At 39.0% G+C, this 11,358-nt stretch overlaps 1 protein-coding gene across 1 annotated transcript; it reads right to left on the bottom strand.

The window, feature by feature from the left end:
• Positions 1 to 2,778: 2,778 nt before the first annotated feature.
• LOC104236546 (B-type cell cycle switch protein ccs52B) lies at positions 2,779 to 5,611 on the bottom strand. Its single transcript, XM_009790488.2, has 10 exons — positions 4,889 to 5,611; positions 4,564 to 4,686; positions 4,366 to 4,470; positions 4,111 to 4,290; positions 3,976 to 4,038; positions 3,701 to 3,895; positions 3,518 to 3,619; positions 3,377 to 3,439; positions 3,223 to 3,291; positions 2,779 to 3,149 (listed from the first exon to the last, which is right to left on the bottom strand). Exons 1-10 carry the CDS (start codon positions 5,423 to 5,425, stop codon positions 3,096 to 3,098), a joined length of 1,491 nt encoding a protein of 496 aa, XP_009788790.1. The 5' UTR covers positions 5,426 to 5,611; the 3' UTR covers positions 2,779 to 3,095.
• Positions 5,612 to 11,358: the final 5,747 nt, after the last annotated feature.

Genomic DNA, 11,358 nt, shown 5'->3' with positions numbered 1-11,358 from the left:
ATGCTGCTTTGTAGTAGAGGAAGCTGATACGGGAGCACATTTTCAAACATTTCTTTCATATTTCTGCGGTAGATGTTCTGGCTTAGAATCATCTTGAAAAGATGTTCAGTTCGAAGCAGCTCTAGAATTAGATTTAGAAGAGATTGGATCACTACGTGCAATTCTTTCACCATCGTATTTAATCTTGCAAGATAGTATTTATGAGTTCTTTTTAGGGAAGTTGCTGGAATAGAGTGTATATTGTGAATGTCAAGGTTGTGCAAGTGGGGAGTAATTTTTCCGTAACTGTATGTTGTGAAACCTGATTTTTCTATCTTGAAATACTATGGCTTTGCTGTTTCCTAAATTTTTAAGGCATTAGAAACCTTTGTTTATGGCAATCTAGCTGGTATACATGATTTGCTTCATTGAGGCAGTAGATAACATTATTGAACTTTAGGAAATAACTGCATGTTTCTTTATTGTGTTTCCTTACTAATGTATTATACGAATATCCATTATATTTACATGTTCCAAAAAATAATAGCATCTCCACAATCCTTTATATCTATCATCTTTACAACATATATATTCTTATAAAAAATTATATTTATTATTTTCTGCGCTACGCGCGGGTACGGATACTAGTGTAATGTAATGAGATAAACTTGTTTTACTTGGTTAAAACGAATTAAAAGGCGTGGGTGGGTAACGGGACGGTTACGGGTTGGGTTAGTGTTTAGGGCTGGTCTTTAAGTTCAGCTAATAAAAATATTACACGTGGATTAAAAAAAGTTTTTTTTAATGGAAAGGCTGTTAGAAATAGGGGTATAGCTGAGCCAGAAGTTAAGCTGTAAGAGTATTTTTATTCAAAAAGGTAGAAGGAGGGCATTATTGTACCAAATTTAATACTTCAGAGGCACTTTAGGCCCTTTCCGTTGTTTAAATGATCTCTCACCCTATAATATTTAGAAGATAGTTAAAGTTGTTTAAATTGTAATTGCCAATAATATTAGAAAAATTTCACATAAGAACAACTGGGATCCCTACTTTTCAATTTTATAGCTCATATTTCAATTTACAACCAATTAGCCCAAAAATAATAGGCTAAGATTTAACATTCAACTCCAATAGGTTCTCTAAATTACCATTTAATTTTTAAAAAAGATTGCTCAATCTTTTAAGTTAATTTCAAATCAGTAACTGTAACTCAAATATTAGTTCAACAAACCAAATCCATTTGGGTGGAGAAAATTAAATTTTTAACAAGCTTAAATATGTGGGTTTAGATTCCAAATTTGATTTTGTGAAAAATTTGGAGTGAGTATTATCTAGAATTGTTAGAAATAGTATAAGGAGGTTGTATATAAAATTTGAAGTCATTTAATGGAGATTTTGGACTGATTATGAACAAGAATTGCAACTAAAAATCGTGGAAGAAGTTCGTCTACGTCTTCCACGTGTAGACATGATTTTGAACACGATTTTGTGAAAATCTTGTAGACAACTTCTTCCACGATTTTCAGTTGTTATTCTTGTTCAAAATCAGTCCAAATCTCCATTAAATGAATTCAAATGTGTTTATAAGATGTGTTTATACACTCAAATACACTATTATATATAATTATACAAAAAACTAACTTTGTATTCTTCGTTGCGATTTTTCTGAAATTTAACTCAAATCTACTCCAAATCACTTCAAATTTAAATTTTGAACTCCTTTTGATATCACCAATTCACAATAAAAACTTCCAGATCTGAAAATTTTAACTTCCAAATCTGAAAACTCTAGCTTCGTCCGTGGCGGAAAATTAGAGCTGAAAATTAGAGAGAAGAAAAGATAGGATGAAAGATAGATTTAAAAATTATAGAGTATCTAAAAAATATAGAGGAGGCCTGTAGAGAATGAAGAGGCAAATGGAGAGAGCATTCGTGTAGGGAAAAAGAGGTTTAGTGATTGAAATCTTTCCTTCAAATTCTATACAAACTGCGCTATACCGGGTAAACTTAAAAAAATATAGGCCATTTTTTGTTATAGTGTGAAGTCAAATGTATTTTCTTGTAATTCTTTCAATAATTATTTCGCGTACCTAAAAAAATATAGAGGAGGTCCGTAGAGAATGAAGAGGCACATGGAGAGAGCATTCGTGTAGGGAAAAAGAGGTTTAGTAATTGAAATCTTTCCTAAAAATTCTATACAAACTGCGCTATACCAGGTAAACTTAAAAAAATATAGGCCATTTTTTGTTATAGTGTAAAGCCAAATGTATTTTCTTGTAATTCTTTCAATAATTATTTCGCGTACCTAAAAAAATATAGAGGAGGCCTGTAGAGAATGAAGAGGCACATGGAGAGAGCATTCGTGTAGGGAAAAAGAGGTTTAGTAATTGAAATCTTTCCTTCAAATTCTATACAAACTGCGCTATACCGGGTAAACTTAAAAAAATATAGGCCATTTTTTGTTATAGCGTGAAGTCAAATGTATTTTCTTGTAATTCTTTCAATAATTATTTCGCGTACTCAACAAGTTTTTAAATGATCAATTGGAATGATGTATACAAAAAAAAATGGGTCTTTAAAATTGGATAGATACAAAAAAAGATATTAAATATTTGAGTCTTTTAAAGAAGGCAATTATTTCAGTAATTTATGAGGACAAGTAATATTCTGTCATTTGCTTGAATGGTTTCACGTTGAATTCGACATAAAATAATAGCAATATCGCATAGGTTATGAAGAATAATGAGGTTTAAAATCGACGCTAATCTACCAATAAAAGCGACATAGGAAGAAAGAAACTTGTAGAGCAGCTGGGTTTTCGGAGTGATTGTCGCTCCCAAATTAGATAGAGGTACAGTTGACATATTTCTTTGTTCATCCAAGAGACAAAAGGATGTATATGTTACAGGCAAATTTTGCAAAGAAATGTATGTATATGGATGTTTGTGAATTGAAAAAGTAAAGAAAAACAGCGCAATTTTCTGGGAGATTGTTACAGGCATGCATATATGCAAAGAATAGTATGTTGTTTGTTTGTGTATGTATCTTCGCCCTTCAGCTGTACTAGAGATGTATGTAATACGTTTCAATTTCCATTTACAGCAAGATTAACTCCATCACCGTATGTGCGTCCTGCCTAAAGACCAAAGTCCCGTGTCCTTCACTGCTGCCTGGGAACAAAGAACAATCTCAGTTCAAAGGTTAAATAATATTCACAAGTCACTCGAGGATATTTTGACTTACAGGAGTTTTTACTGAGGGAAATACATTCCAAAAGCGCAATGTCTCATCTCCTGCTCCAGTTACTATTGTCTGCGAGACCACATTAAATAAGTAGTATATCCTTTAATTCTCTCATAATGTTTCAGAACACACTTGAAATATAGTCTTGCAATACCTGTCCATCAGGTGACATGGCAAGATACAGGACGCGCAGGCTATGGCCAGTTAGAGTCGCTACCTGTGTCACCTTGCCCATTTAATCAAAATATTCAAAATTACAACCTAAGATAATGTGTATATATATATATAAATTTACCTTTGACATTGATGGATACTTCCACACCATGATTTGGTTTTGGGAATACCCATGTGTGCTAACTATCTCATTCACATTTCTACTCCAGGCAAGATTGCATACCTGCAGGTGCAGCATGCATATGATATGATTAACTTTTTGTTGTCAAATAGATTTTTTATACAGAATAAATGTTATTCAGACCTGGCTTCCTGTGTCCACATGGTTCAACTGATTGCCATTTGTTGTGTTCCAAAAGCGAATGCAGCGATCAGCAGTTCCTCCTCCTGATGCCAGAAGGCCACATTGGTGAGGAGACCAGGCAATGGCCTTGACAGCTGCATTGTGCTCTGTTAGCTTCAAAACTGGTTGCTGGGACCGCAGATTCCACACTAAGAGCTGATCATAATTCACAAGTAACATCAGCAACAACATAACATACTTGAGATAGATGTGTGATAGTTAGTTATGTTATATACCTGATTGTCATTGCCCCCTGACGCGAGCTCTCTATCATCATGAGACCATTTTAGTCCACATACCTGATAGTTATATTCATATTTAGCTCAGAATATTTATTATCGATAATAATCTCTCAAGTTGTGGAAATTTACCTCAGACTTGTGACCGACAAACTTGCTCACAAAGTCACTAGGAACGCGAATGTCATGCTGAAGGATGTTTCTGTCTCTGCTACCAGAAGATAAGATGCGCGAACTCCATGCAAGAACTCCTGTTCTTGTCTGATGTCCACCCAAGGTTCTAACCTTCTTGCATTGTGTGGCATCCCAAACCTGAAAGAAAGAAAGAATTCATACAGGTTCTCTCTCTATACAGGACTGATATATATAAGACAATCTAATCTCTACCTGAACTTGCCCAAGACTTGTACCAATAGATATATAAGATCCCTCCCTGGTCCATTGGACTGAGCAGACACTATCAGTGGGTCCTAAGTCGCACAGCTTTGTCACCTTGACAACAAATATTCATATTCTGAAAGTTTCAGATAGTTGTTAATTACTATGATATAAGTAGAAAAGGTATTTCCCAAGCTAGATACTCACTCTACTATTTGAAGCTGTCCATAAATAAACACATGTTCCTAACCCAACAGCAAGAACATTCTGAGAGGACCAATCAACTAGGTTCAAGTAGAAGTCATCTTGAAGTGCTGGTGCATCCAGAACCTGTCATTGTAGCCATGAAAATCAGATAAACTCTTTCAACCAACATTGAGTTGAGTCCACCTTACAATCCAAGCAACATAATGGTTTTCAACAATAGGGCAAAAGATAAGGTAATCCCTTGACCAAATTCTCAAGCTAGTCTAGTTGATTATTTCTAGTCATCAGTGAATTAAAAAAAAACAGAGCATATGTATATATATACCTTGTGGGGTGTCTTGGGGACTTTCCTAGGGGGTTTAGGAGGGGTAGAAACCTCGTTAGAGAGGGAAGTGTCGTGCCCCAAAACGGAAGGCGAGTAAGGAGAATTAGGCCCTGAATTTTCAGTCTTGAACCTCAGCATATTCTTGCTGGGACTCATTGGGGAACCACCTGCAGGAGAAGAAAAACAACCAAAATCAGACCCAAAAAGCTCAGATTTCAACAATCTGGAGTAGGCATCGTTGTTGGTTCCTCCTGATCCCTCCTTGACAGGAGACGCCTTCTCTACCAGCCCAAAAGTATGTAGCCTCGACGAAGATCTACAGGGGATGAACCTATCACTGCAAGTAGCAGATTTGGATGATGGGGATGATGACAGGTTTGATATAGTCCGAGGTGACCTGTTGGACATTGGGGATCCCAAGTTGCTTGTTCTAGATCGAAGCTTTGAGCTGGGAGGAGAAGAAAAGGCGTCAAGCCGAAGAGTGGTTTCCGACATTGTTGGTGGAAGGTTAATTCCACTCTTTCTTCTTGATTCCATGGTTGTTGTTGTTCTTTTTCTGAGCTTCAAAGAATCCAACAGATAGCAGAGAATAAACCTAAAACCACAGAGGAGTTTTGTGGTACAAGAATGGGAGAGCTGCTAGCTAGGTAACGGATAGTTTTGTGATCTTAGGGAAAGAGGATTTTGATGAAATATTAGGAGGAGCGCTCTAACGGTCACTTGTGTTGCCCAACCTTTTATTATTTTATATTTTATTATGTCTGTGTTGCTCTTAATAACTGTACTAGCCGTTGCTTAGATTTCAGCTGAAATTATTCTAGCTTTAATATTCTTGTACAGGGTAAATTTCACAAATGGCCATATAACTATGACTTATTTTTATCAAAGTTATATAACTTTATTTTCTCACACAAAAATCATATAACTATGGATTTTTTTTCACAAAAGTCGTATAACTTTGTTTTCTCACACAAAAATCATAAAACTTTCACTAATTTACATAAAAATCATAGAGGTCGGAAAACAAATTTTCCGGTACTATTTTCTTATTTTACGCTTCTCTATTTTTTATTTTCAATCTAATAAATAATTACCCAATTAAAATGGAAGAAATATGAGTATATTTTAGCCCTCCTAAAAATAATAGCCGATAAAATATTTTTAATATGTGTGTATTATATACATATAACATACACATTCTATATATTTTTTGATTAGCAAATATAATTAGTTTTTTGATCGGTCGATTAATTTTATATTTTTTCCTTAAAATAAGGATGACCCAAATGTAGTTTGTTTTCCCTTAAAACAAACATGAATTTGGAATTTTTCCTTATTTGCCCATCAAATAATGCCACTAGTGGCAGAGACGAGCAAAAGCAACTCTTGAAGGTTTTTTTTTAATTTTTTTTAGCAAATATATGACTAGTATAGATGCCTAGTGGCTAATACATAAATAATAATCCAAAATTAGAATTCAATGTTTACAATTTTGTCCAAAATCAAAGATGAAAATTGCTAATCGAAAAAAGCTATAAATGCTAACTATTACATATGTAAAACTGGCCAACTCCCAACGGTGCCTCATCTGGAGGTAGAAGTTCTTTTGGTAGAGGCAATCCTCCCAGGCCGATTCAGTCAGCTCTCCAAGCATCCCACGGTACTTCAGGCAGTCGTGATTCATATGGGTATCGTCTAGAGCAGCGAGCCTACAATTCACCTTTAGCTCCCATTAGTGCACCACCGATTTAGAGCTATCACAGTGAGTATCCAGGCCGTCAGGTTCAGTCTAAGCTTCAGCAGCCACAGAAACCAAGGTCTTGCTATACATATGGAGATCTAAGGCACGTCGCGAGGTTTTGCCCTAGGTCGTAGGGTGGCATGCCACAACAGAGTTCTTGTTCCATGATTCCGGCACCGGTTGCTTCACTGCCCGCTTAGCCAGCTAGAGGTGGGGGTAAGGCTGGTAGAGGTGGTGGTCAGGCCGTTAGGTGGAGGCTAGCTAGTTAGAGGTCGACTGAGGGGAGGAGGTTAGAGTGGTGGGCCCATCCCCATTTTTATGCATTCCCAACCAGTCCTGAGGTAGAGTCATTTGATACCGTCATCACAAGTATTGTTACGGTTTGCTATAGAGATGTCTCAGTTCTATTTTATCCGGACTCTACTTATCCATACGTGTTATCCTATTTTTCTTCATATCTAGTCATGCCTCGTGATTCTTTGAGTGCTCATGTCTATGTGTCCACGCATGTGGGAGATTCTATTGTAGTAGATCAAGTTTATTGTTCGTGTGTGGTTTATATCGGGAGCCTTGAGACAAGTATAGATATTCTACTTCTTGATATGGTAGAATTTGATGTTATCTTGGGTATGAGTTGGTTGTCACCTTATCACGCTATTTTTGATTGTTACGCCAAGATGGTGACATTAGCCATGTCATGGTTGCCTTGATTAGAGTGGAAAGGGACTCTTGACCTGTCACGACCCTAAACTCGGACCTGATCGTGATGGCACATCTCGTGAAGACAAGGCCACCCGACACATTCCCACTTTAATTTTAAGCAATTAAAATAATAAGTATTAAGTTTTAAACATGATAAAAAACCAAAATAAGTAGTGAACAACATAGTTTGCGGAAATTAAACCAAAACGGCCCGACATCGGGGTGTCACTAGTCATGAGCATTTTCAATCTACTACAAGTCTGAAAAGTCTACACGGCTATTACAGAAACACTTAATAAAGAAAAGAAATGAGATAAGGGGGAGAAGCACGGGGCTGCGAACGCCGAGCAACTACCTCGTGAACTCCGAAATCTGCTGAAAGCTCTCAACCCTCGCCAGCAAGACCTGAAGCACCTGAATCTGCACACGGGGTGCAGAGAGTAAAGTGAGTACTCCAACTCAGTGAGTAATAATCATAAATAAAGACTGAGAAATATGAAATCATGTAAGGCACATCACAGGCTATAAGGAAGCAGTAAAAACCAGTAAAAAGTAATGAAATAGTGAAAATATACAGGGTCCCTTTAGTTCAGTTTAAGCTTCTTAAAATCCCTTTTTAAACAGTTAAGCAAGTAAAAGACAGGCAACTAGAGAAGGTAAACACATTAGGAACCGCCCCTTGGGCACAATAACAACAAAATCAGCCCCTCGGGCAACACATAAAACAATACCGGCCCCTCGGGATATATCTCACATCACAATGGGTACCCACGCTCACTGGGGGTGTGCAGACTCCTGGAGGGGCCCCTTACGGCCCAAGCGCAATATCAAGCCATCTCGTGGCATCATCACTAGGTTCTCGACCTCATATCAGCAAGCCACCTCGTGGCGTACAAATATCAGGCCCTCTGCCTCATAATCATAATCAGGTGTTTCCTCACAACATAGGCCCTCGGCCTTACTCAGTCAAAATTCTCACAAGCCACTCGGGCAACAGTAAAACATGATGCTCAGCCTAAAATATCATTTTAGGTGTTAAGTAGAGTAGACATGGCTGAGTTATGAAAACAATAGAATATAGCATGACTGAGTACAAGTGTAAAGTCAAAACAGTGAGGAAATATCAATAAAAATTCCCTAAGGGTTCAAATATTTGGCACAAGGCCCAAATATGGCATTCAGCCCAAAACATGATAATAGCAAATAGTTTTCAGTCAAATACACGGTAAAATAGTCATTCGGGACGGACTAAGTCACAATCTCCAACAGTGCACAACCTCACGCTCGTCATCTAGCGTGTGTGTTACCTCAATATAGCACCACGATGTGCAATTCGGGGTTTCATACCCTCAGGACAACATTTACAATCATTACTCACCTTTACCTGGCCCAAACATGTAGCTCGCGATGCCTTTGCCCCTCGAATTGGCCTCTGGATGCTCCAAATCTAACCAAAATCAGTGCAAAATCATCAAAATATGCGAAGAGAATAAAGCCCACTCGAAAGAAATCAAATTACAACACAATTCCCGAAATTGGCCAAACCCGACCCCCGGGCTCACGTATCAGATTTCGATAAAAATTACATTAATAGACTCCTTATCACTCCCCGAGTTCATTCATACCAAAAGCATCAAAATCCAACCACAAACGACCCCTCAAATCCCAAATTCTAGGTCTCCAATTACAAGCCCTAGTTCTTCAATTTTAGGCTTAAATTCCATGATTAATTAAGTAGAATTCACATTAGAATCGAGTATTAAGTCCATGAATCTTACCTTCAAGTGTTTCCCCTTGAATCCCTCTTCAATCCTTTTCAAAAAGCTCCAAAATCGCTCAAAAATGGTGGAAGTTAACCCCAAAATCGTGGACAAGATGACTATTTTAACATTCTGCCTAGGCCTCAATTCCTTCTTCGCGAACACGGTCAATGCCTCGCGTTCCTGAAGCACAAATATCTTTGACCAAAAATCCTCTTACGCAAATGCGACTTGACCCTCGCGAACGCGATGGTTCCTCAGCCTAACCCTTCGCGAACGCGCTCCCTCTCTCGCGAACGCGATGAACAAAACACCCTGAAACCTAGCTGCCCAACTTCCTCTACGTGAGTGCGCTCCCCTTCTCGCGAACGCGATGCATAACCTCCCAGCCCTTCGCGAACGCGGAGCCTTCCTCGCGAATGCGAAGGCTAAAATCTCATCCTCCTCGACTAACCCTTCGCGAACACGAGGGCCTACTTGACGCGAAGGCCATTTCTCTGCAACACTGAACAACAATTTTCTACAACTCTCAACATCTAGAAATGATCTGATTGACCACCGAAAACTCACCCGACGCCCCCGGGACCTCAACCAAACATGCCAACATATCGCATAATATTATTCAAACTTCTTCAAATTTTTGGAACGCTCAAAACAACATCAAAACACCAAATTCGTATTGGATTCAAGCCTAAGAATTCCAAAATCTTCTAAATTATGCTTTTAATCAAAAACCCAATCAAACCACGTCCGAATGACCTGAAATTTTGCACACACATCCCAAATGACACAACAGAACTACTGTAACTCTTGGAATTCCATTCCCATCCCTATATCAAAATCTCACCTATCAACCGGAAAACCCCAAAAATCCAATTTTGCCAATTCAAGCCTAAATCTACTCCGGACCTCCAAAACACATTCCGATCGCGCTCCTAAGTCCCAAATTACCTCCCGAAGCTATCCGAACCATCGGAACTCACATCCAAGTCCTCTAACACATAATTCAACATCCGGTTGACTTTTCCAACTTAAGCTACCTCAAAAAAGACTAAGTGTCTCAAACCTTATCAAATTCCTTCCGAACCCAAGCCAACCAACCCAATAACATATAAAACCGATAAACAAAGTAATAAGAAGCAGAATTGGGGGAAACGGAGCGGTAACTCATGAGATGACTGGCCGGGTCGTCACATCCTCCCCCTCTTAAACAAATGTTCGTCCTCGAACGAGTCAAGAAACGTACCTGAAGCCTCAAAAAGGTGAGGATATCTGCTTCGCATCTCCCGCTCGATCTCCCAGGTAGCCTACTCCATGGGCTGACCTCTCCACCGCACTTTCACTGAAGTTATATCCTTTGATCTCAACTTTCGAACCTGACACTCCAAAATAGTTGTTGGCTCTACATCATAAGTCAAATTACCATCCAACTGAACCGTGTTGAAACACAGAATATGAGACGGATCCCCAATATACTTCCGTAGCATAGAAACATGAAATACCAGATGCACACTCGACAAGCTGGGTGGCAAAGCAAGCTCATAAGCCACCTCCCCAATTAGCACCTCAAAAGGCCCAATGAATCGAGGACTCAATTTACCCTTCTTCCCAAATCTCATAACACCATTCATGGGTGAAACCTTCAACAGAACCTTCTCGCCAACCATGTAGGACACATCCTGAAACTTCCTATCAGCATAACTCTGTTGCCTCGACTGCATTGTACGAAGCCTCTCCTGAATTACATTTACCTTAAAGCATCCTGCACCAAATCTGTCCCCAATAGCCTAGCCTCACCCGACTCAAACCAACTAACTGGAAATCTACACCGCCTCCCATACAAAGCCTCATATGGAGACATCTGAATACTCGACTGGTAGCTGTTGTTATAAGCAAACTCTGCAAGCGATAGAAACTGATCCAATGACCCTCCGAAATCAATGACACAAGGACGCAACATGTCCTCCAATATCTAAATAGTGCACTCGGACTGCCCGTCCGTCTGAGGGTGAAAAGTTGTGCTCAACTCCACCTGAGTACCCAACTCCCCCTGCACCGACCTCCAAAACTGCGAAGTGAACTGAGTGCCCCTATCTGAGATGATAGAAACTGGGACACCATGCAAACGAACAATCTCCCGGATATGGATCTCTGCCAACCGCTCTGAAGAATAGGTAGTACCCACAGGAATGAAGTGCACGGACTTGGTCAGCCTATCCACAATCACCCAAATAGCATCGAACTTCTTCAAAATCTGTGAGAGCCCA

The sequence above is a fragment of the Nicotiana sylvestris genome, chromosome 5 (assembly GCF_000393655.2).
Source record: "Nicotiana sylvestris chromosome 5, ASM39365v2, whole genome shotgun sequence".
NCBI classification, from domain to species: Eukaryota; Viridiplantae; Streptophyta; class Magnoliopsida; order Solanales; family Solanaceae; genus Nicotiana; species Nicotiana sylvestris.
This window is presented reverse-complemented; position numbering and strand designations above follow the sequence as displayed.

Bases quoted from the DNA above. Each gene is read 5' to 3' on its own strand.
- LOC104236546 (XM_009790488.2), bottom strand. From the start codon at position 5,425: ATGGAATCAAGAAGAAAGAGTGGAATTAACCTTCCACCAACAATGTCG. The intron at 4,471-4,563 runs GTGAGTATCTAG...TTTGTTGTCAAG, and splicing joins GGACAGCTTCAAATAGTAGA to GTGACAAAGCTGTGCGACTT. The intron at 3,896-3,975 runs GTATATAACATA...AATTATGATCAG, and splicing joins CAGGGGGCAATGACAATCAG to CTCTTAGTGTGGAATCTGCG.